Below are 19,820 nucleotides of genomic sequence, written 5' to 3'. Positions count from 1 at the left end.
GATGTTGGACTAGATGGGCCACTACCTGAACCCGCAAGTGCTCTCCTTCTGCTCTTAGAAGGGCATTATGCCCCTTGCGGAGCTAAAAAGAAGAGTCATCGGCCCTGATGTCAAGAGAAACAGCCAGAGACATGAAAGAGAAAAAGCCCTCTTAAGAAAAGCATGTTTTGCTGCTGTCTCGGGCTCCTGTGGCCATGGTTGTCCTCTAGCCCCTATTTGGAAATGGTCCACAAATACAGTTGTTAGCAGCTGCTACCTGCACCCTTGATTTCCAGTATCTGTGTTTGGTCTATAGCCCCAAAAGGCCACAACCCCCGAGTGTAGACCCCCTCATTATTTCTCCTCCCCCCCCAATCCAAATTGCACAATTATCCTAAGGTTTAAACTGATAAAAGATTTAAACCAAAAACAAAAGAAAGCAACCACGATGCTCTCCCCCCCCCCGGTTCCCTCCTTCCAATCCTTTCCCCCACCCCATCCCCAAGAAACCTTGATAAAAGTTAACTCTTTACATCTCTTTGGCAACAATAACTTAAATCTGCCGCTCTGTTAGGGCAGGTGATATAGCGCAGGGTAAATTTTTTTTTACAAAAATAGTCCCGGTAGCCGTTTGACCTGCTTTTGCTACACATCTTGTCAGGAGTCTCCTCCTGTATGTTAAGTTCCTCTAGGAGTTGCGAAGGGAAGTTGGAGTCTCTCCCCACATGACCAAGATTGGCATTTTGACACAAACCCAGCCTACCCACTTGCTGACGGGACACAGCTTGGCACCCCAGAAAGCCTCCACCTAAACAATACTGTGGCAGGGAAAATAGGAAGGATCTACAGCGGGTGGGGGGGGGCAGGGAAGAGAGGTGGGCATCTGCACCACAAAATTCCCCCCTGCTTATAGGGTTTTGTTTTGTTTTTTAAGTTAACCTTGCATTTCCTGCACATCCCCTTTCTTTCCTGCTTACGCAGCCACTTCCGAACAGGCAGGGAGACTTCCGAACAGGCAGGGAGGCTGCTTTCCCCAAGGCGAGGATGGAGAAAGGATGCACCAAAGGCCATTAAGGCACAGCTCCTATACCACTAAGTGCTCCAGTGGTGGTGCAGCTGAACAGGGGGCCAGCAGTAGTTGCCAGCAGTAGTTGCAGAATCTATACATGGGGAAAGGAGGGGGCAGCAGAAACACACTGTGGAAAGGGAAGACGGCTACTGAGCCCGTCCCACAAATGAAATTGCCACCTTAACCTCATCTAGCTCCCCTACGTGCCACTTGAGTTTGCCTACCATCCATTCTCTCGCCTCTCCCCTTATTTGATGCGCAGCCGAACAGCAGGCTACACCCGACACAGCCAGGTGTAGAGGGAGGGGGGCAAGAAGGGACTTGCAGTCACAAGGAAGAAGGAAGGAAGGAGTACTCAGCTTTCAAGGGCCAAATTTAAGCATGTCTGAATGACACGGTGCAAGGCTATGTGCTCTCTCGCTTCCGCTCTCTATTCCGTGCTGGGCTTGGAAAGCACACATGAGAAGCTTACAAGAACAGGCAGGAGGAAGAAAAGGTGGTAGTGATCTCAAGGCAGTGCCCCAATTTGGGAAGCCAATGTGGGTCGAAACATCCAAGAGGCATGAGCTGGAGAGGGAGGAGGGGGGTATCAAAATGGCTTGGGTGGAGGGGGCAGCGATGTTAGCGAGGTCACAGCTCTACCCTTTAAATGCTATAGGTTCTATAGGTCTATATGTCTATCTGTACATATACACACCCTCACACACACACACACACACACACACACACACACACACACACAAGCACACACCCTCACATCCACACGCTTGTCACAAAATCGCCACGCGGTGGGGCATCTCCAGCCTAGCAGCAGTCAAGAACTGTCCAATAAAATCCGCCTCTTAAAAAAGAAATATATATATATAGTAAGAGTGAGCCCCCATCACCACCACCACGGAGTTCTCTGCTCCACCCAAGTTCTGGGCCTCCGTCCTTACTCCTTAGCCCCGATGCAGAAACCGATGCTGAAGGGGGCAAGTCCAAAATCAAGCCCATGGCTAAGCTCATTCTCTGTCGCCTCTGTTTTCACTGCTTCCTAAAAAAAAGGGAAAAGGCGGAGTTAGTAATGCAGCGTCACAACCTTAAAGGAGGCCTTGTATGTCCCCTCTCCTCTGCATAGCTTTCCAAGTTGCAGAATCCATTCTTACCGCATGAAATGCAAGGCTGTGAAGGCTGTTGAAAACCAAAGGAGAGACAAATTCCCAGCCCAGCCCTCATGACTTAAGCCAATTTTACAGTTCACGCCGCCAGCCCCTCACCCCACTCTACAATGATTTTTGTGTGTTTTTTAAAGAACGAATACAATTAAGGTTCCCCAACATAGAACAGAGTGCAAGCAGGCTTGCATCTTATGATTATTTGGACACAGAAGCCCCATTCAAAAAATTCCGCCTCAGGCACTCAGCGAAGGTAGATGAATGGGGCTTTCCCCTCAGCCGAACCACATCTACCTACCTTGCTATTTACCACCAGTCCAGGCTGCTGTCATTGGCTCTGGCTCCCCCTACTGTTGGCCTCCCTGCCGTCCTCCCTACCACTCCCAATGGGCGCCAATCACCATTGCATAACCCAACCCAGATTATGCTGTGCAACCTGACCCTTGCTGGCCAGAGCTTGTAATCCAGAGAGGAGTCCATAATTTGCCTGTAGTTCCTTCACTTGCCTATCATTGATGGTGCACCTGATCATGATCCCAGTGGGTTTAACAGAACGGACTGTGCCCAAATGAACATGGGCAAACATCCTTAGATGCTTCCAGAGGAGTTGTTCATTCTGGAGTGTCTTAGGTCTTCCCCCATTCAGTTATATTTTGAGAACAGGAACACACAATGTCCATCCCAACAACCATGGATCAATTCAGTGAAGTTGTAGGGGAATATTCTCCTGGCCCTATTTCCTACAAAGTGAGCAATCACACTCTTTTTCGGTAGACAAAGGCACCTTGGAAGTGGGAGCAAGGGCCTCTAAGGTCCATGTGAACAAAAGGTTCTTAGAAAGGATCTCTCTTAAAAACAGATCTATAGCCCTGTTGTTTCCACCTATTCAATTGCTGTGAACATTACAAAATGTGGGGTGTTTTATTTAGTGCACTTGGTATACTGAAATTATTTCACACAAACATGGCCTTGGTTGAATTAATTCTTATGAACTGGTGGTCCAATTAAGTGCCATCAGTAAAATCACTCAACAGCATTCCCACGGAAATCAGGACTGCTCCCCATTTCCTATCAATGTTTAACTATTCCTCCATTTCCTGGTGTTGATCATGTGACATCTAGGCCAGGCCATGTGGCTTGACAGACATTTCCTCCAGACCCAGGGAAAGAAAGAGCTACAGTCTTGAGACTTCTGGGCTCACCCCTTCTCAATGGGGCCCCCTTCTTCTGCTACCTGAATGTCCCTTACCTCCTACAGACCCGGCGTCCGAGTCAGTGACGTGTGTGATGGAGAACCTTGACACGGGGGCAGGTGAGACTGTGAAGCGTGAAAACTGGATGGGCAGCACCTGCTTCTGAGCTGGCACTAGTGTAGGTGGCAGTCCGGGGAGGGCAGGCTCAGGTGCTGCCGACGTCAACGATGGCATGACGGATGCTTTCACTGCCATGAGGGGGAAGTCATCTTCCCACTCAAAAGCACCACCTGAAGAGGGAAGACACACAGTGGAAGGTTAAGGAGCTGGGCCCAAAATCCCACCCCACCCCCGCTTGGCCAATTGTCCTCTGCTGCTTCCTGTCCAATTGCTGCATCGCCAAGTTCCTACTAGTCCAAAAGGTCTTGCTGTGCAGGACCAATTTCTATCCCCCTCTAGTGGCCAAATGCAGGTTGCTTTACATAAGCTGCTGCTTGGAGCAGCCTTTCTCAACTTGTGGGTCCCCAGATGTTGTTGAACTACAATTCCCATCACCCCTAGCTAGCAAGGCCAGAGCTCAGGGATGATGGGAGTTGTAGTCCAACATCTGGGGACCCACAGGTTGAGAACCACTGGCTTGGAGCAATGCAGAGAGGCTGGAATCCGCAGACCATAATCTGTCCAATCAAGTGACACATGGCCTTCCAGCTGTCATCGACTACAGCTCCCATCATCCCCAGGTCTGACCCAACCCAATAGCTATAAAAGCTGCTGGGAGTTGACAACATCTGGAGGGTGCCCCAAGTCCGTTGCATAGTGAAGCGGTGCAAAAATATTGCACCCAAGAGCAAACCTAGATGGGTTGAGCTCAGAAAAGCAGCCTCTGCAGGTGTTGTGATGGAGAAACATCAGGGCCGCGCCCCCCCCCCCCGAGCCCTCCTCAGTTCCCTTCTGGTTTCCTACCCTTACTCTCTTCAGAGATGCTCCCTTCCGGCGAACTGCTGGGGGCATCTGTTCTCTCTGCTGGGCTTGGGGAACCGTTGCTGTCCTTATGCACAGGTGGCGCCACAGGAGGTTCTGTTACTCCCGGGAAAGGATGCTCTGCCAGTTCCTTCGTGGGGCTTTCCTGTGCGCAGAAGATACAAATGGGCATAATTATCTCGTTGTCTCTTGGGAGCAACTTCTGGGATCCAGGTTGCCCTCTAGGGAATAAACACCCTCCCAGCCTTATTTGCTCCAAGGGTAGCTGCCATAATTAACGCCCCCCCCCGTCCCCCGTTCTCAAACCCAGGCCTTGCAAAAAGTTTGGGTCACTCCCATATTAATGTAACTGTTTTTTAAAAAACAACATTTTTTAAAAAAAAATCAACAACAATTGAGAATCATGTTCAAATTAAGATCTGAGGCTTAGGATGAAGGTTTCTTTGTCCAGACTTGCAAGACTACGATCAAAATTAGGGGATGTTGGTAACCAGCACCTTTCAAAACAAATGATGAAAAATATACTTAGTTAAGAGATCAGCAGATGCTTATAGCTGTGGGGTGTATCTGTTGCTTGCAGAATGGAAATTGCAGAATGCACAAAAAGTGTGCGTTTCCTACAAAAGAGGCACACAACTTTTGATTTGTGAGTATGCTAAAGCATACTTGAGGGCCTCTTCCGGTTGTCAACTCCAGGTTGTCAACTCACCTGGTCAAAGAGGTAGACGGTGACATCTTCGATGAAAGAGACGGCTTTCTTCTTGCGTTCGAGGTCATCGCAGAAGGTCTCCACCAGCAGGCTGGGCATCTTGAGCAGGCTGCGCAGGTTGCGGGCGCTGTGGCTCTCGGCCACCACAATGGGCACAGCAGGCAGCTCCTCCTCGCTCTCCTCGCTCTGGTCCTGGATGTTGTAGCACCGCAGCTCCTCGTCCGACTCATCGCTGTCCTCCGTGTCGTCCTCCTCTTCCTCGAGCTCAGCAGGGACAGACGGATGCCGAGATGGCGCCGACGAAAGGTCCAGAGAGAGCCCAGGGCTGCTCTGGGGCTGCTCGCCAGGGCAGCATCGTTCCTGCCCTTCCCCGGGTTCCTCTGCTGCCCTTGCCACTGCATTGCTCCCCGTCCCCACATCTCCCTCACAAGCCCCATTCGGCACATCCGGACTCGCAACCACAGGAGACAAGAAAAAGGACCTGGTGGCAGGGGGTGGCACCTGGGGCAGGGCAACAGCCTCGTCGCTCTTGCCTCTGGATGAGTCCAGCTCAGCAACAGTGACTCCATTCACTACCAGCTCTTGTGACAGGCTTGTCCCCGTGCCCTGGTCGCTAGTCGCTGGAGGAAAGGTACACCCCATGCCGTCTTCCTGTGGGCAAGTGGGCTCAAGCAAGGTAGGCCGAGACTCGCCTGAGCTATTTTGGGCGGGGTCCTTCCCCAACTCTCCAACGTCCACCTGGGGGAGCTCTGGCTCGTGCCCCTCAGAACCATCACTGTCCCCTTCCCCGTCCTCCCGAGTCCCCCCTTCGGTGTCATAGTCGGAGAAGTAGGCCGAGTCACGGTAAGGGTTCTTCTCGTCTAAGGCCTGCAGCTCAGCGCTGAAGGAGTTGGACAGGCTCAGCTCTTTGGCTGGGCCCTCGGGGCCATCTGGTGCCTTTTCTAGCTGGGTGAAGGCCTCGGGCTCCCGTGGCTCGTGAGGCTCCTTCAGGACAAATTCAGGCGACTCGTAGTTCTCTGTGTCGTAGCCGCTGTCTAAGGCTTTAGGCTGGCTCGAGGGCACATAGGCTGTGGGGCTGAACGCCTCGCAGGAGCTGGTGGTGGAGGGGATGTCCAGCAACTCCAGCGAGTCAGGGGTCTCCACCTGCTTCTGCAAGGACTTGAGGGTGACGATAACGTCCTGCCGCTCAGTACAATCAACTGGGAAATCAGTGAAGACACCGGATGTGAGCTCAGCCGTGTCCTCGTCGCTGGCCTCATCCAAGTCAGGGAAGCTGGCGCTGGAAACCGTCTTGTCTGGTGTCCTGTCCTGCTCACCGGTCGTGGTGTTCTTGCCACTGTCCACGTTGATCTCTCGCGGCACCTTGGGTGAGCATTCGGCCGAGGCCTCTTCCACCACGACGGGGTCTTCCCCAGTTCCTGGTGCCTCCTCCTCTGGCACGGTGGCATCCCCTGCGTCCGTGTTGTTGACAGGTTCCAGCACTGACGCCACTGAATCCGTATCCCCTGGTGGTGGTGGAGTGGTGGCAGCCAGGAGGCACTCCAGCCCGCTCTCGGTCAAGGGATTCGTGGCATTGCCTGCGCTGATCTCTACGCTGGCAACCTTGGCTGACGCTCGTTCCTCTGAAGGCAAGTCGGTGTCCGGGCAGGGGGAGCCCGTGTGAGATGATGCCACCCGCTCCTCGCCCAGAAGGGCCGCTCGCAAGTCCTCGATGCCTAGCGTGGGGCCATCACGGGGTACAGTACACAGCGGCTCTGCCATGAGCCCCTGGAAAGTGATCATGTGGCGGTAGCACCAGCTGTCTTTGGCAGGTGGCTCACACGGCGGCAGCAGGTGGCAGCTGTTGTTATTGGCGGAGGTGTTGGACGTCCAGTGCTTGCTGGAGGAAGGGGACCCATTGTTCTCATCCCCTTCGCTCCCAGGACTGCCACACGAGTTCTCCTCCTCCTCCTCCTCTTCCTCTTCCTCCTCCTCTCCCAGTTCCAGAGTGACCGAGTCTGCCACTGCGGCCTCCTCCTTGTAGGCGTAGCCCACCGAGGGCGAAACACCAAGCGGGTCAGCAAATATGCTTTTCTGAGGAGCTGCCACAGGCCACTCGGAAGCCCCGTGCTCCTCAAGCAGGTAGTCCTCAGGGCCATCTTTCAGGGAGGCCTCGTAGTACGGCGAGGCCTCCTTGTCCCCTTGCCCTCCATAGGAGTAGTAGTCAGGGGGCTCCCAGTGGCCGCTGTCCCCATGTGCGCCAGAATGCCCCAGCAGGGGCTCCATGGTGAGTGAGACGGTGGGGCTGCTGTTCGACTCATAGCAGCCCTCCTTGGCTTGCCAGTGGGAGGGGCGGCCAAACTCCGGGCTGTAGGAGCACATGGTGTAGTCGAGGTCCGTCCCGCTGCCCTCGGAAGCCGCCTCCTCAATACGGATGTAGTACTCGCTGTTCAGGGAGGGGCTGTGGGCGCTCAGCACGGGCACCACACCTGGCGTGTGCAGGCCAGGGCAGCCCTGCACTTTGCACTCGTAGCAGGAGGGCGAGACCCCCAGGCTGAGGTGCCTGCCGTCCCCTCTTCCGCCGCTGCTGCCGCTGGCGGCATAGTAGAGCTCGTGGTAACGCGCGGCGTCGCGAGGGCTCATGGCCGAGGCCGGCAGGTGCTCAGTCTTCCCTTGGTCCCACTTGTACTCAAAGTTCAGGCCGTGGCTCGTCTCCATGACGGTCAGGACGTCGTCGCCATCATTGGAGAAATGCTCCAGGAGGGGGAAGGACGAGAGCTCAACGCCCACATGGCTGGAGCCCGAGCCCGAGCCGCCTCCTCCACCACCACCGCCGCCAGGCTTCATGGAGTTCCAGCGCCGCTCAAACTCCTCCTCAGCCTCCGACGCTCCCTTGGCGCACAGGTACGAGAGCAGGAGGTGCACCTCCTCAGCAGTGGGGCGCTGCTCTGGCTGCAGCCAGCAAAACTGCATCACCTCGTACCTGTGCATAGGGAAGAGCAGAGGAGAGGTGAGACTCGGTTGCTCCTTTGCTCTGGGGACAACGGTCAGCAATTACATCATTCGCAGAGCCGGCCTTCCTCCATCCACAATCTGCTCCTACTTGGCAATATGCTCCTTGCTACCCCAATTCCCTAGTGAAACTCTTTCTTTCTCTTCTGCACGCCCCTAAAGCCACCCTTTTAGACCAGGTGTGGCTAACCTTGCGCTAGGGCTGAGCAATGTCTGGCTTTCAGCGTTGTGATATATCCCCAGCTAAACACTGTGATGTACTGATATATCACAATGCCTGAAATAAGGACGTAATCAGTACTATTTTTCTAGAAATAGTCACCATGAATGCCTCCCTTGGGTGCCCACCTGAGAGGTGCTGGAACTATGTTAGAGAGTGCCCACTGGCTTGTGGGACTACCAGCAAAGCTTGTGCTCTACCCACTGAGTGGCAGCCTTTTTGCTCCTTACTTAAAGAATACATTTACCAAGCATGCAATTTGCCAGTCCTGGCGGCTTGGTGTGCTGTTCGCTAGCAAGAGGGCTAAGATGGGAGTCTGGCACCAAAGACATTTATCAGCATCTGCCTACCCACACACCTGATCCCACCTGCCTACGGTCCAGCCTCCTCCACGCTTGTCATTTAGTGCCTGCTGGCCACCTCTGCCCCTCATGGGATGCTGTGCCCTCCCCCCGAGGGCCCCGCTTCACTCACCAGCGGTCAGACAGTGAGAGTGGGAGCTGCGGCTTAGGAAGTTTAAGCTGCTGCTCCTTGATGGCGTAAGTGAGCACCTGCCGGTCCGAGTAGTGGCAGTAGGGCTGGCTGCCCAGCTCAAAGAGCTCCCAGATGGTCACGCCCAAGGACCTGCCAAGAGAGAGGGGGCTCAAAGCACACGCGGGTGGCAGGTGGCACAACCATAGAGGGAGAGCGCCGGGTCACCCAGGCCCTTTGAACCCAGGGCTGTTGCATTTATTTGTTTGGCAAATGCACAGCTCCCCCTTCAAAAGGGACAACTATCTTTAAGTGGGGGGGGGGGAGTGACACAGTATCAAATTACAATGAAAATGCAGGTAAAACTGTGGGAAGGGGAAAATAAGGTGAAAGGAACCCAAACAATCACACCAGCCAATAAAACCAAATACGTGCTCCTTGCAGCTACCAAGAGAAATTATTCCAGCTGCTGCATTCTGGACCAGTTGCGCCTTCGGTAGTCGTCCCATGTAAAATGTGCTCCGGTAGCCCAGCAGGGAGATTTACCAAGGTGCACATCACACAGGAGGAGCAAACTCAGCAGGCATATCCCATGTTGCACTGTAATCGCAGTTTTCCTGGCCAAAGGTTTCCGTTTGGTTGTTTTCGAGCAAAATGTAACCTAAGCCAGAGAGTTGCCCGCTGGCTTGTGGGGCTACCAAAATAAAACTTGGATCGCAGCCACTGTGAAATATTACTTAGTGATGAGATGTTTACCTGGCTCAGTAAAATCACTGCCCCCCTTCCCAAATCTGGCCTAAGGGTTCACGTTGCTGCTATCCCACCCTCCCAAGGTCACACACCCCAGGAACGGCTCCTTCCCACCCGTACCACCCCTGATTTTCTCACCAGATATTGCTGGTCTTGGTCTGGTCAACAATAAGCAGGTTGCCATGCACCTCGTCGATGAGTTCAGGCGCCACCCAGCGCAGGGGTACCCACAGTTGGTCAGCCGTCACAAAGTAGTCATCCTGCCAGGCATGCAGGGGCAAAGCAAGACAACGTCAAACCGGCACCAACAGAAACAGCAATCGCGACCTGTTGTGGATGCTTCAGCTGAGATTCCTGCGTTGCAACTCTATAATCCCTTCCAACTCTATAATTCTATGATAAAGGTGACCTAGTCCACTGCACCCAAGAACCGCTGGTGATGGAGAATAGGACTGTCTCCACTAAGACTGTCCCCTACCTCTCCCTATCCCTTTTGCTTGGCCTTAGACATGTTCACACTGTTGCTGGGAGAATCGCAATCCTCACTTTCCAGCCTGCCTCCAGGCGAAGCAGGCACAGTCCTGTTTGCCAACCACTTGTCCCTCCTGCCTTTTCTCCCCTTAAAATGTTTGCACTCAAGAGAGCCAAGTTGCCCCTCATCCCCAAGAAGGCTGCTCCCGCCATCAGCCTTGCGGGGACCCTGAACACAAACCCCACCAATGACGCTGGCTTCTGCTCCCTGTCCGGCTCCCGCCCCCAAAGCAGACTTACTTTGTATTTGCAGTGAGAGAGGCCGTAGTCGCCGATTTTGACTGTCAGGTCAGCCGTGAGTAAGCAGTTCCGCAGCGCCAGGTCACTAGACAAAAGAAACGCCCAGCGAAGATTACACAGCGGAAGGCGTGAAGCGACGGGCCGGCCAAGGGAGCTCATGCATTGTGACCCAGATCAGGCCAACAGGAGCTATGGGGCCGGGGAGTGGGAAAGGGCTGACCAGATGTGCCAGGGCAAGGTCCCAAATATGCCCTCATCGGGTTTGCTTAGCTCACCAAGACCAATAGTGAATCTCTGGCTGGCCATTGGTTGACTAGCCACTGAAATGCAGCAAGAGTCAACTCCATAGAGAAAGGTGCAATCTGAGCATCATCGACAGCAGTCTGAATTCACAGTCAACTGCCTGCCTCCCTCTTGATTCCCCAACAATGTCCCTCCAGCAAAGCTGTATCTTTGAAGGATGTAGCATTTCGATCTGCTCTTGCCTGTGCAGACTTGCAAAGTCTAGTTCCTAAAAACACCCTTGTACCTTTAGGGAGCGAGAGGGATAGGTGGGAATGTTGGGATGGACTCATCTAAGACCACAAAGTGAGATCATGGCAGAGGCAAAATTCAGCCTCGGGACATCCAGTTTGTAGCTCAATGCACTTCCCCGAAAGGAGGAGGACTCCCATCCTCAGAAGATGGCAGAGCTCAGCCTCTTCAACAAAATCACTGATGCTGGAGTCTCTTGAGTGCCACTCACTCAGCACCAGGATATTGTTGGGGAGGAGGAGCAGGGTGACGGGAGGAGATCAGGATCTGCAGAAGGGCATCCACAGCGGGATGGTTTCTTCCTGGAGTGCAAGTTGCATGCTGGAGCCCCACGTTTCCGGGAAGGGCAAACAGGAAGAAGACAAGAACGCCGTTGCAGAACAAAGCTATCAAGCGACACATGCCATACCTTGCACACACTGGCCATAAGTCCACATAACTTCACTCCCCACATAGGACCTTAGGGCTAGCTTTCTCCCTTTGGCCAAAACTTCCACCGCATGAACCGAAGGCTTCCCATTTCTCAGCCCATGAACCCTTCAGAAAATCCAAAAGCGGAAATGAAAGCCTCATCTCTGCTTCTGTGGATCATCACCACCTCCACCTCCAGCCACCAGGAACCAGGAACCAAACACCCCACCTCATGCTGCATTCATAAACATGGCAACACCGTCATATGGAAAGAGATCATCAGTGGTGGAATTGGGTGCAGCAGATTCCAAGCTCAGTCCTCCTAAGTAGGGCTGGGAAATACTCCAGTCTAAAATTACAAAGAGCTGCTGCCAGTCGGTGTAGACCAGTGTTCCACAAACTTGGGTCTCCAGTCCAGCTGGTTTTTGGACTACAATTCCCACCATCCCTGACCAGCTAGGGGTGATGGGAGTTGTAGTCCAAAAAAACCATCTGGCGACCCAAGTTTGGGAAACACTGGTGTAGACAAAACTGAGCTATATGAACCAATGGTCTGGCATGGAATACAGCAACTTCCACAGGGTGGCTTTGACAGTGACACCTGCTGCTCCGTGAACCACTGCGTGCACATCCCATTTTATTTCCTGCTGCACTTTGGGCTTAGCGCTTTACTGATACCACTGGTGCTCCCCTGTCAACCCCAATGAAGAACTGGGCCCCTTTCCCAGGATTCTTCCCCACCCCTCCTCCACACACTCCCATGTGAAATTGTGACAAAGGAAAGAGACAGAAACTCTGACTCACCTGTGCACGTAGTTGTTGCGGTGAAGATGCAGCAGGCCGCAGGACACCTCGCAGGCCATACGTTGCAAGGTGAGGGGGTCTGGTGCCAGTGCCTCGGCCGCATGGCAGCTCCGCAGGTAGCCCTTCAGGTCACCCTGTCAGGGTGGCAGCAGCAGCAACAACGTTACCCATGGGCACCACTGCCTACAGACCTTTCTCAATGGGTGGGTTGGAGGAGAACAAGAGAGAGAAAGCATCTCTGCAATGCAGCCAAGGGGGCGGGAGCCAAGCCCCAAAGAAGGCCTGGGGTGAGGGTGAGGGAGAGCCATGTGCACCAAACCCAGGGATAGGGAAGTCTGTGGCCCTCCAGCTGTTGCTGGAGTCCAATTCCCATCAGCTCGAGCCAGCATGACCAATGGACCAGGGGTGGATGGGAGTGAGAGTCCAGCAACATCTGAGTGGCAGGAGCAGGGAAGAGGTTTATCCAGCCCTACACTAAACCACCAGTACCCCACAAAGGAAAAAATACACCACAGAATTCAAAGATGCAATGGTCTCTCAGTCAAACCCTGTATCTAAAGTAGGAGCATCCACCCACCATCAAACTAGGTAAAGGTAAAAGGACCCCTCACCATTAGGTCCAGTTGTGAGCGACTCTGGGGTTGCGGCGCTCATCTCACTTTATTGGCCGAGGGAGCCGGCGTACAGCTTCCAGGTCATGTGGCCAGCATGACTAAGCCGCTTCTGGTGAGCCAGAGCAGCGCACGGAAACGCTGTTTACCTTCCTGCCAGAGCAGTACCTATTTATCTACTTGCACTTTTGATGTGTTTTCAAACTGCTAGGTTGGCAGGAGCAGGGACCAAGCAACGGGAGCTCACCCTGTCGCGGGGATTCGAACTGCTGACCTTCTGATCAGCAAGCCCTAGGTTCTGTGGTTTAACCCACAGCGCCACCCGCGTCCCTTCCATCAAACTAGGTAAAACAAAGCATATTTGGGAGAGAGTACATACACCTGGCATACAGAACCTTGTGTCCTTCCGGATGTTATTGAACGGCAACTCCCATCATTCCTGACCATTAAGGATGATGGGAACTGGAGTCTAACATTACCCAGAGAGCCACAGTGAAATATACTCAGAGTCGCAAAGTGATTTCATGCTCTTTATTCAACTCATAGTGGTGAGGAGGAATGAATGAAAGTCCCCTCAAGGTATCTGCTTTATATACATTATTTACACAATGGGCTGCACATGATTGGCTAACTCCGGAATTCTACTGTAAGCCAATCAGGTTGTGGATTCACTTCTATCTGGAGCATGATTGGGTGGTTCCTGCCAACCAATCATACTGCTGCATTGTTCTAGGACCAATCAGACTGCTGCATTCTGAATCCTATTGTTCTAGGACCAATCAGACTGCTGCCTTTTGGATCCTATTGTTCTAGGACCAATCAGACTGCTGCAGTTTGGATCCTATTCAACTCAGTACATAACACCCCTCCCCTCTAAGTTCCAGTCCTGCCCGGGAGGTCGCATTCATAGTCCTCAAGGTACGCCGGTGGCCTACGTGTGCGTTGCGGCCTGGGGTGTTCCCTGGTCCGGGGTTCAGGTTCTGGCTCGTGTTCCAAGGATGCTGGCTGTGATGGGGCTGTATGGTCTGGCGCAACCGGCTCGCTCAGTCGTGGTTCTGGTTCCAGTGTCCTTTCGGCCTCACGGGTCCTCTCTGTATTTACTGATTCTGCCTCTCCTGCTTGCCCCTGCTGCTCTATGGGCCTCACTGCCCCACTGTTCCCTTGGGACTCCTCTGACCTGTCCTCCTCCTCCTGGTTTTCTCCCGGGAATCGTCGCCGTATCTGGTCGCAGTGGCGGCCCCAGCATTGCCCCCCATCTGTTAGCACCTTGTACGACACGGGGCCAGTGACCCTGGTGACTGTGGCGGGTACCCATGCAGGGCCTGCCCCAAAATTCTTTGCATACACTGGGTCCTGGGCCTCGAAGGTCCGGGGGTTCCTGCCTTCCCCCACCACTACCTCATCCTGAGCTCTATCGGGGTGAAGGCGGTCCAATCTGATTGCAAGGCGCCGACCCATTAGTAGTTCAGCGGGGCTCCAGCCAGTCGTTGAGCTGGGGGTGCTGTGCTGTGCTAGAAGGAATGTGGCAAGGCGGTACTCCCAATCCCCTTGCGTCATGCGGCGAAGGGTGTCCTAGGTGGTCCGCACCATGCGTTCTGCTTGGCCATTGGTGGCAGGGTGGAATGGCGCCAAACGGATGTGGCGGATGTGGTGAAGGTTTGGAATTCTCCTGACGTAAATGCAGTCCCGTTGTCTGAGATGAGAGTGTCAGGGAGCCCGTGGGTGGCAAACAGCCTGCGTAGTACCCGGATGGCTGCGGACGTAGAAGTGGACGGTACCAGTGCGACTTCCAGCCATTTGGTGTAGGAGTCCACCACTATGAAGAATGTTTTCCCCTGAAAGGGGCCAGCGAAGTCCACATGCAGGCGTGACCATGGTGCTCGGGCGGACTCCCAGGACTGGACTGGGGCCCTTGGGGGATCTGGACGGGATTCTTGGCAGGCCTGGCAGTGTTTGATCCAGGCCTCTATCTCTCCGTCGATCCCCAGCCACCACACATAACTCCTGGCAAGGGCCTTCATTCTTACTACCCCTGGGTGTGTCTCGTGTAGGGCTGTGAGGACCCTTTTGCGGAGGGGCTGGGGAACAACAACCCTGCTTCCCCATAACAGGCACCCCTTGTGGGCCGACAGTTCATGTTTGCGGGTTGTGTAGCCGGCGAATTCTGGGCCAGTGCTGCTGCTGGGCCATCCCCTCCACACCCAGTCCAGGACCCGGGAGATGACCCTATCTTTCTTGGAATGGTGTGCAACTTCTTGTGCCTGAATGGGGCGCTCGGGAAGCAGCTCCAGGCTCATAACCTCTTGTGCAGGTGCTGGGTCGGGGCCTGTTTCCGGTAGTGGTAGCCTGCTGAGGGCGTCCGCATGGCCCATTGCCTTCCCAGGGCGGTGAATCAGTGCATACTGGTAGCTGGCAAGGAAAATTGACCACCTGAGGACGCGAGGAGACCGCCCATACAAGAAATCATGGAATTTTTTTACTCCCTTCACGATTGCCAGACCCTCCTTGTCGATTTGCGAGTAGTTCCGCTCGGTTGCGTTGAGTGTCTGGGAAAAGTATGCCACCGGTACCTCTCTTCCATCCGGGAGTTGGTGTCCCAGGACAGCGCCAATGCCATAGGGTGAGGCGTCGCATGCTAGCACCACCGGCAGCCTCTCGTCGAAGTGTGCCAAGACCGAGTTTGAGACAAGCAAGTCCTTGACTGCCTGGAATGCGGCCTCCTGGCGTTGGCCCCACACCCAAGGGGCCCGCTTGTCCAGGAGTCTGTGTAGGGGCTCCGCTACCGCCGCCTTGTGGGGAAGGAAGGAATGGTAAAAGTTCAATAGTCCCAAGAAGGCCTGAAGTTCAGTCTTGTTCTTGGGCGCTGGGGCATCACAAATGGCCCGTACCTTGTCCCCAGTCGGGTGGACCCCTTCTGCATCCACCATAAATCCCAGAAAGTCCACCTGAGGCACTCCTAGTAGACATTTTTCCCGCTTCACCTTGAGACCCGCCGTCTGGAAACGGTGCAGAACGGTGCGGAGGCGGTCCTCAAACTCCTCGGGTGTGGGCCCAGCAATCAACACATCATCGAAGAAGGGGGTGACGCCAGGAATCCCTTTAAGGAGAGAGTCCATTAGATTCTGGAATATGCCTGGTGCCACGCTGACACCGAATTGCAGCTGCTTTACCCTGAACGCTCCTCTGTGCGTCACAATCGTCTGTGCCTCTGCTGTGGCCTCATCTACTGGCAGCTGTTGATATGCTTGGGCCAGGTCCAGCTTGCCAAAAATTTTCGACCCAGCCAGGGTAGCAAGGACATGGCTGACCACTGGCACTGGGTATGCATGGGCCGTGAGGGCCTTGTTTATGGTACATTTGTAGTCTGCGCAGATGTGGACCGAACCATTAGGCTTGACGGGTGTGACGATTGGGGTTTCCCAGGGGGCATTAGGCACCGGCTCCAGGAGTCGATCCAATTCCTCGTCTATACGGGGTTTCAGGGCGAACGGGACCCGGCGGGCCTTGAGCCTGACCGGTCGTACTGCGGGGTCAAGCTGTAGAGCAATGGGGGGGCCCGTATACTGTCCCAATTTCCCATCGAAAACCCCTGGAAATTCCTTGCATATGGCATCCACGTCCACTTGTAAGGTAGTGTGGGTCACCCCGGTGACGGCTAGCCCCAGTGGTCCAAACCATGCCAATCCCAGTAAGCTAATGTAGGGGCCCTTGACCACAAGCAAGTCCAGTTGCCGCGTCCACCCTCGGTACTGCACCCTGAAGGTCCCCACCCCCATTGTGGGGACCTTACGTTTCTGGAAGTCCCGGAGGGTGAATGGGGCCGGCCTGAGTTTGGGACCCCCAGTAGGACACAGTTTCCTTAAGGTCCTTGCCGAGATTATGGATAGAGTTGAACCCGTGTCAAGCTCCATGCGGCATGGGGCCCCCTCTATCTGTACCTCTACATAAATTTTCTCTACGTTGGGGTGGGGCAACTGGTATACCTGGAAGTCCGTGAGCTCCGTCGAGTTGCCTTGGTGCGTTGGGCCCCGGGACCTGGGGCTCTTGGATTGGTCATCTGATGCCTGGCGTCGGGTGGGCCGAGCCCGACACACCTGGGCGATGTGTCCCAATTTTCTGCACTGCCTGCACTCTGCGTTGCGGAAACGGCAGGTCCTTCTCTCGTGACTTTCTCCACAGCTTGCGCAGTTACCTCCTTCTCGTCGAGGCAGCTGTGGTATGTGGGCTGCTTGAGTGCGCTGCTGTACTCGGTGCACCTCCTCCCTGTTGGATCCTGAGTCATCGGTGAGGTCTTCGTGGTGGACCCTCAGTTGAGACGGCTGGCTCGGCCGTGCCTCTTGCGTCGACCTCTCGGCAGCTTCCATTGCCAGGGCCTCCTCCAGAGCGACCTGGAACGTTAGGTTCTTCTTAGCGTAGAGGCGTCGTTGCAGCTTCTCATCCTTCAGGCCACCGACGAGGCGGTCACGAATCATGTTCTCCAGCTCTGAGAAGTTGCAGAACCGGGCAGCTTGGCGGAGAGAGGTCACAAACCCAGTTATGGTTTCCCCAGGGGCTTGCCGCTTTGCGTAGAAGGCATTTTGACGAGCCACCACTGAGGGCTGTGGCGAAAAGTGCCCCTTCAGCTGTTCCATTATTGTTTTGTATGGAACAGTAGCAATGTCTTCAGACGCAAGGAGAGCCCGGGCGATTTCAAACGTCTCCTCTCCGCAGACGCTGAAGAATATTGCCCTCTTCTTGGCGTCTTCTTCCTCGGTGACCCCTTTGGCTTCTAAGAGGAAGGTGAAACAGGAGGCGTACGCTTCCCAGTCTCCAGATGCTGGGTTGAACGGCGAGAAGCTGCTGTTGGTTGCCATTCTGAGTTCCTTGTGTCCCAGAGCTGAAGCCTGGATACACGGTGCGAGGCAGCGGTGCGGCAGGTGGCGGTACTGCGGTGCTGTGTGTGGCAGTCAGCTCAGCGGGATCCCACCTTCGTCGCCAGTGAAATATACTCAGAGTCGCAAAGTGATTTCATGCTCTTTATTCAGCTCATAGTGGTGAGGAGGAATGAATGAAAGTCCCCTCAAGGTATCTGCTTTATATACATTATTTACACAATGGGCTGCACATGATTGGCTAATTCCAGAATTCTACTGTAAGCCAATCAGGTTGTGGATTCACTTCTATCTGGAGCATGATTGGGTGGTTCCTGCCAACCAATCATACTGCTGCATTGTTCTAGGACCAATCAGACTGCTGCATTCTGAATCCTATTGTTCTAGGACCAATCAGACTGCTGCCTTTTGGATCCTATTGTTCTAGGACCAATCAGACTGCTGCAGTTTGGATCCTATTCAACTCAGTACATAACACACAGATTCCCCCAAAGAACGCAACAGCAGAAAAAAAACCTCTGGAAGTGAGCAAATGGTTTCACGTGACCCAAGCGAGAGTCAGGAGAGAGATACGGCATGAACCTAAACAAGGATTTGGCTCTCGGCCAGCCACGGTCTTGTTGCTTACCTGCCCCCCAAAGCTCAGGGGAGGCCCACAGCAGCAGGGATTTTTGGGGGGTGGGGTGGGGGATGGAGAGGAAGCGTGCAACTCCCCTCTAGCAATGACTCACCAATGGGCAGAACTCCATCACCAGCAGGTAGGGCGTCACTTCTGCACACTGGGCCAGGCACTGAAGGAGATTGGTATGCTGGAGTGCCCTGTGGAACAGGGGGAGAGCAGGAGAGAAAGCAGGAGAGTGAAATGGGACTGAGAGGGGAGGGGGAGAAAGGAAAGGAAAGAGTCCAGGCAGGGAATTGCATCAGCAGCACTGCAGATCAAAGGAAAAGGAGACTCAGGGAGCAAGGCGATAGGAGGATCCTTAGGGAAGCCATTGGGGCCAGGGCAGCCAAGAAGGAGCAGGCTGGGCCTACAGGTGAAGCCCCAAGTAGGTTAGCTGAGAAAGAGAGATTTGCTCCAGGGTGTGCTCTCCTCTCCCCTCCTTTCCAAACAACTCGCACAATAGGTTCATGCGGGGACAGGGAGGGGCTCCTATGGCACAGCCCTGTACTGTCCGCGAATAAATGGGTCCTAAGCTGTGCCAGCCACCACAGCACGGCCAAGGACAATAGGGGAGTTTGTTCATGAGTCGGTACGGTAATTCATCGCTTTCCCAGCACTGTCCCAACCCTCCCCTTCCCCTGGACAATGCCTCTCAAATCCAAGCGGCAGCCCCTTTGACCTCCTTCCAGCCCGGGGGTATACGCTGCAAATCGTTTTAACACAGAACAGCTTTCCCGGCAGGTGATACAGAGAATTGGGTTGCTTAGAAGGAGTACATTTTCCTCAGGTGCCTCAAGCGTGTTAATGCCTTGGGGGCCACCGACACAAAACAAGGAAATATTAGTTATACTGGATTAATTGTGTGTGGGAAAAGGGGCAAGGATACTTTGAAGTTATCAGGAAAGAGAAAAAACACGTTTTAGGTGTAAGTCCTGCACGCTGCTAACAAAAATTCCCAAGCACACACCTTTGGGCAACTGGGCTATACAGTAAGCATTTGAGATCAGTCAAGCTCCGTCTGAATGTCTTGTATAATAAGTTGACGCCATCATTTTTACTAGGATTTTACATTTGTAATGCCTTAACTACTTCTGCCACCGGTTTCGACATTTTTTAGTTCCAAAATCTGCAGCTAGTTTTCATTGTTGGTTGATTCTACAGGGTGTATCTCACTGCTTGTAGTTTGTTTTGGTCACTGTGTTGTATACAAGGACAACACTGCAATGTGTCAGGGTCTAAATAGTACAGAGAGCCTAGTCAAGCAGAGCAAGCTCCCTGCTGCAGGCAACTGAGCCCCCACAACATTCAGGAATGATGGCAGGGACCTGCAGGAAGGGGAACGGGTCAATGGGGGCTCATCTGTGTTCCCCCAATTGGGCATGGAAATTAAGGTAGAGTGTGGGGGGGAGGATGAATGAATAGCTCTTACGATCGTCTTATATAGTTTTATTCTTTAACATTGTCAAGTTTCTCTGGGCACATCCATGGGAAAGTGGTACTTATTTAGAAGGCAAGCAAGTTTCCAGAAGCACATTTCCACTCCGGCTCAGGGGAAGACTTAAAACCCCAAGCCACATAACACAGGTCCTCTTATAATCTTTCTCTCCTGGCCAAGGTCATCAATAGGGCCGGCCCAA

At 53.8% G+C, this 19,820-nt stretch overlaps 1 protein-coding gene across 7 annotated transcripts in view; it reads right to left on the bottom strand.

Moving 5' to 3' along the window:
* Positions 1-1,125: 1,125 nt before the first annotated feature.
* The window catches only part of AATK (apoptosis associated tyrosine kinase), a 104,308-nt gene continuing 85,613 nt past the window's right edge, over positions 1,126-19,820 (bottom strand). For 5 of the 7 annotated variants that reach the window (XM_053375506.1, XM_053375502.1, XM_053375504.1 and 2 more), the window contains 9 exons: positions 18,254-18,341; positions 12,041-12,174; positions 10,292-10,376; positions 9,659-9,780; positions 8,774-8,923; positions 5,089-8,050; positions 4,362-4,524; positions 3,455-3,688; positions 1,126-2,084 (listed from right to left, as the gene is read on the bottom strand). In XM_053375506.1, coding sequence (XP_053231481.1) covers positions 2,053-2,084; positions 3,455-3,688; positions 4,362-4,524; positions 5,089-8,050; positions 8,774-8,923; positions 9,659-9,780; positions 10,292-10,376; positions 12,041-12,174; positions 18,254-18,341 — 3,970 coding nt within the window. In that variant the 3' untranslated portion in view covers positions 1,126-2,052. The remainder of the gene's footprint in view (positions 2,085-3,454; positions 3,689-4,361; positions 4,525-5,088; positions 8,051-8,773; positions 8,924-9,658; positions 9,781-10,291; positions 10,377-12,040; positions 12,175-18,253; positions 18,342-19,820) is intronic. The other 2 variants (XM_053375503.1, XM_053375509.1) reach the window with 1 other exon arrangement.

Source organism: Podarcis raffonei, chromosome 2 (assembly GCF_027172205.1).
Source record: "Podarcis raffonei isolate rPodRaf1 chromosome 2, rPodRaf1.pri, whole genome shotgun sequence".
Taxonomy (NCBI): domain Eukaryota; kingdom Metazoa; phylum Chordata; class Lepidosauria; order Squamata; family Lacertidae; genus Podarcis; species Podarcis raffonei.
Note: the sequence above shows the minus strand (reverse complement) of the source record. Positions and strands in the feature narration are given on the sequence as shown.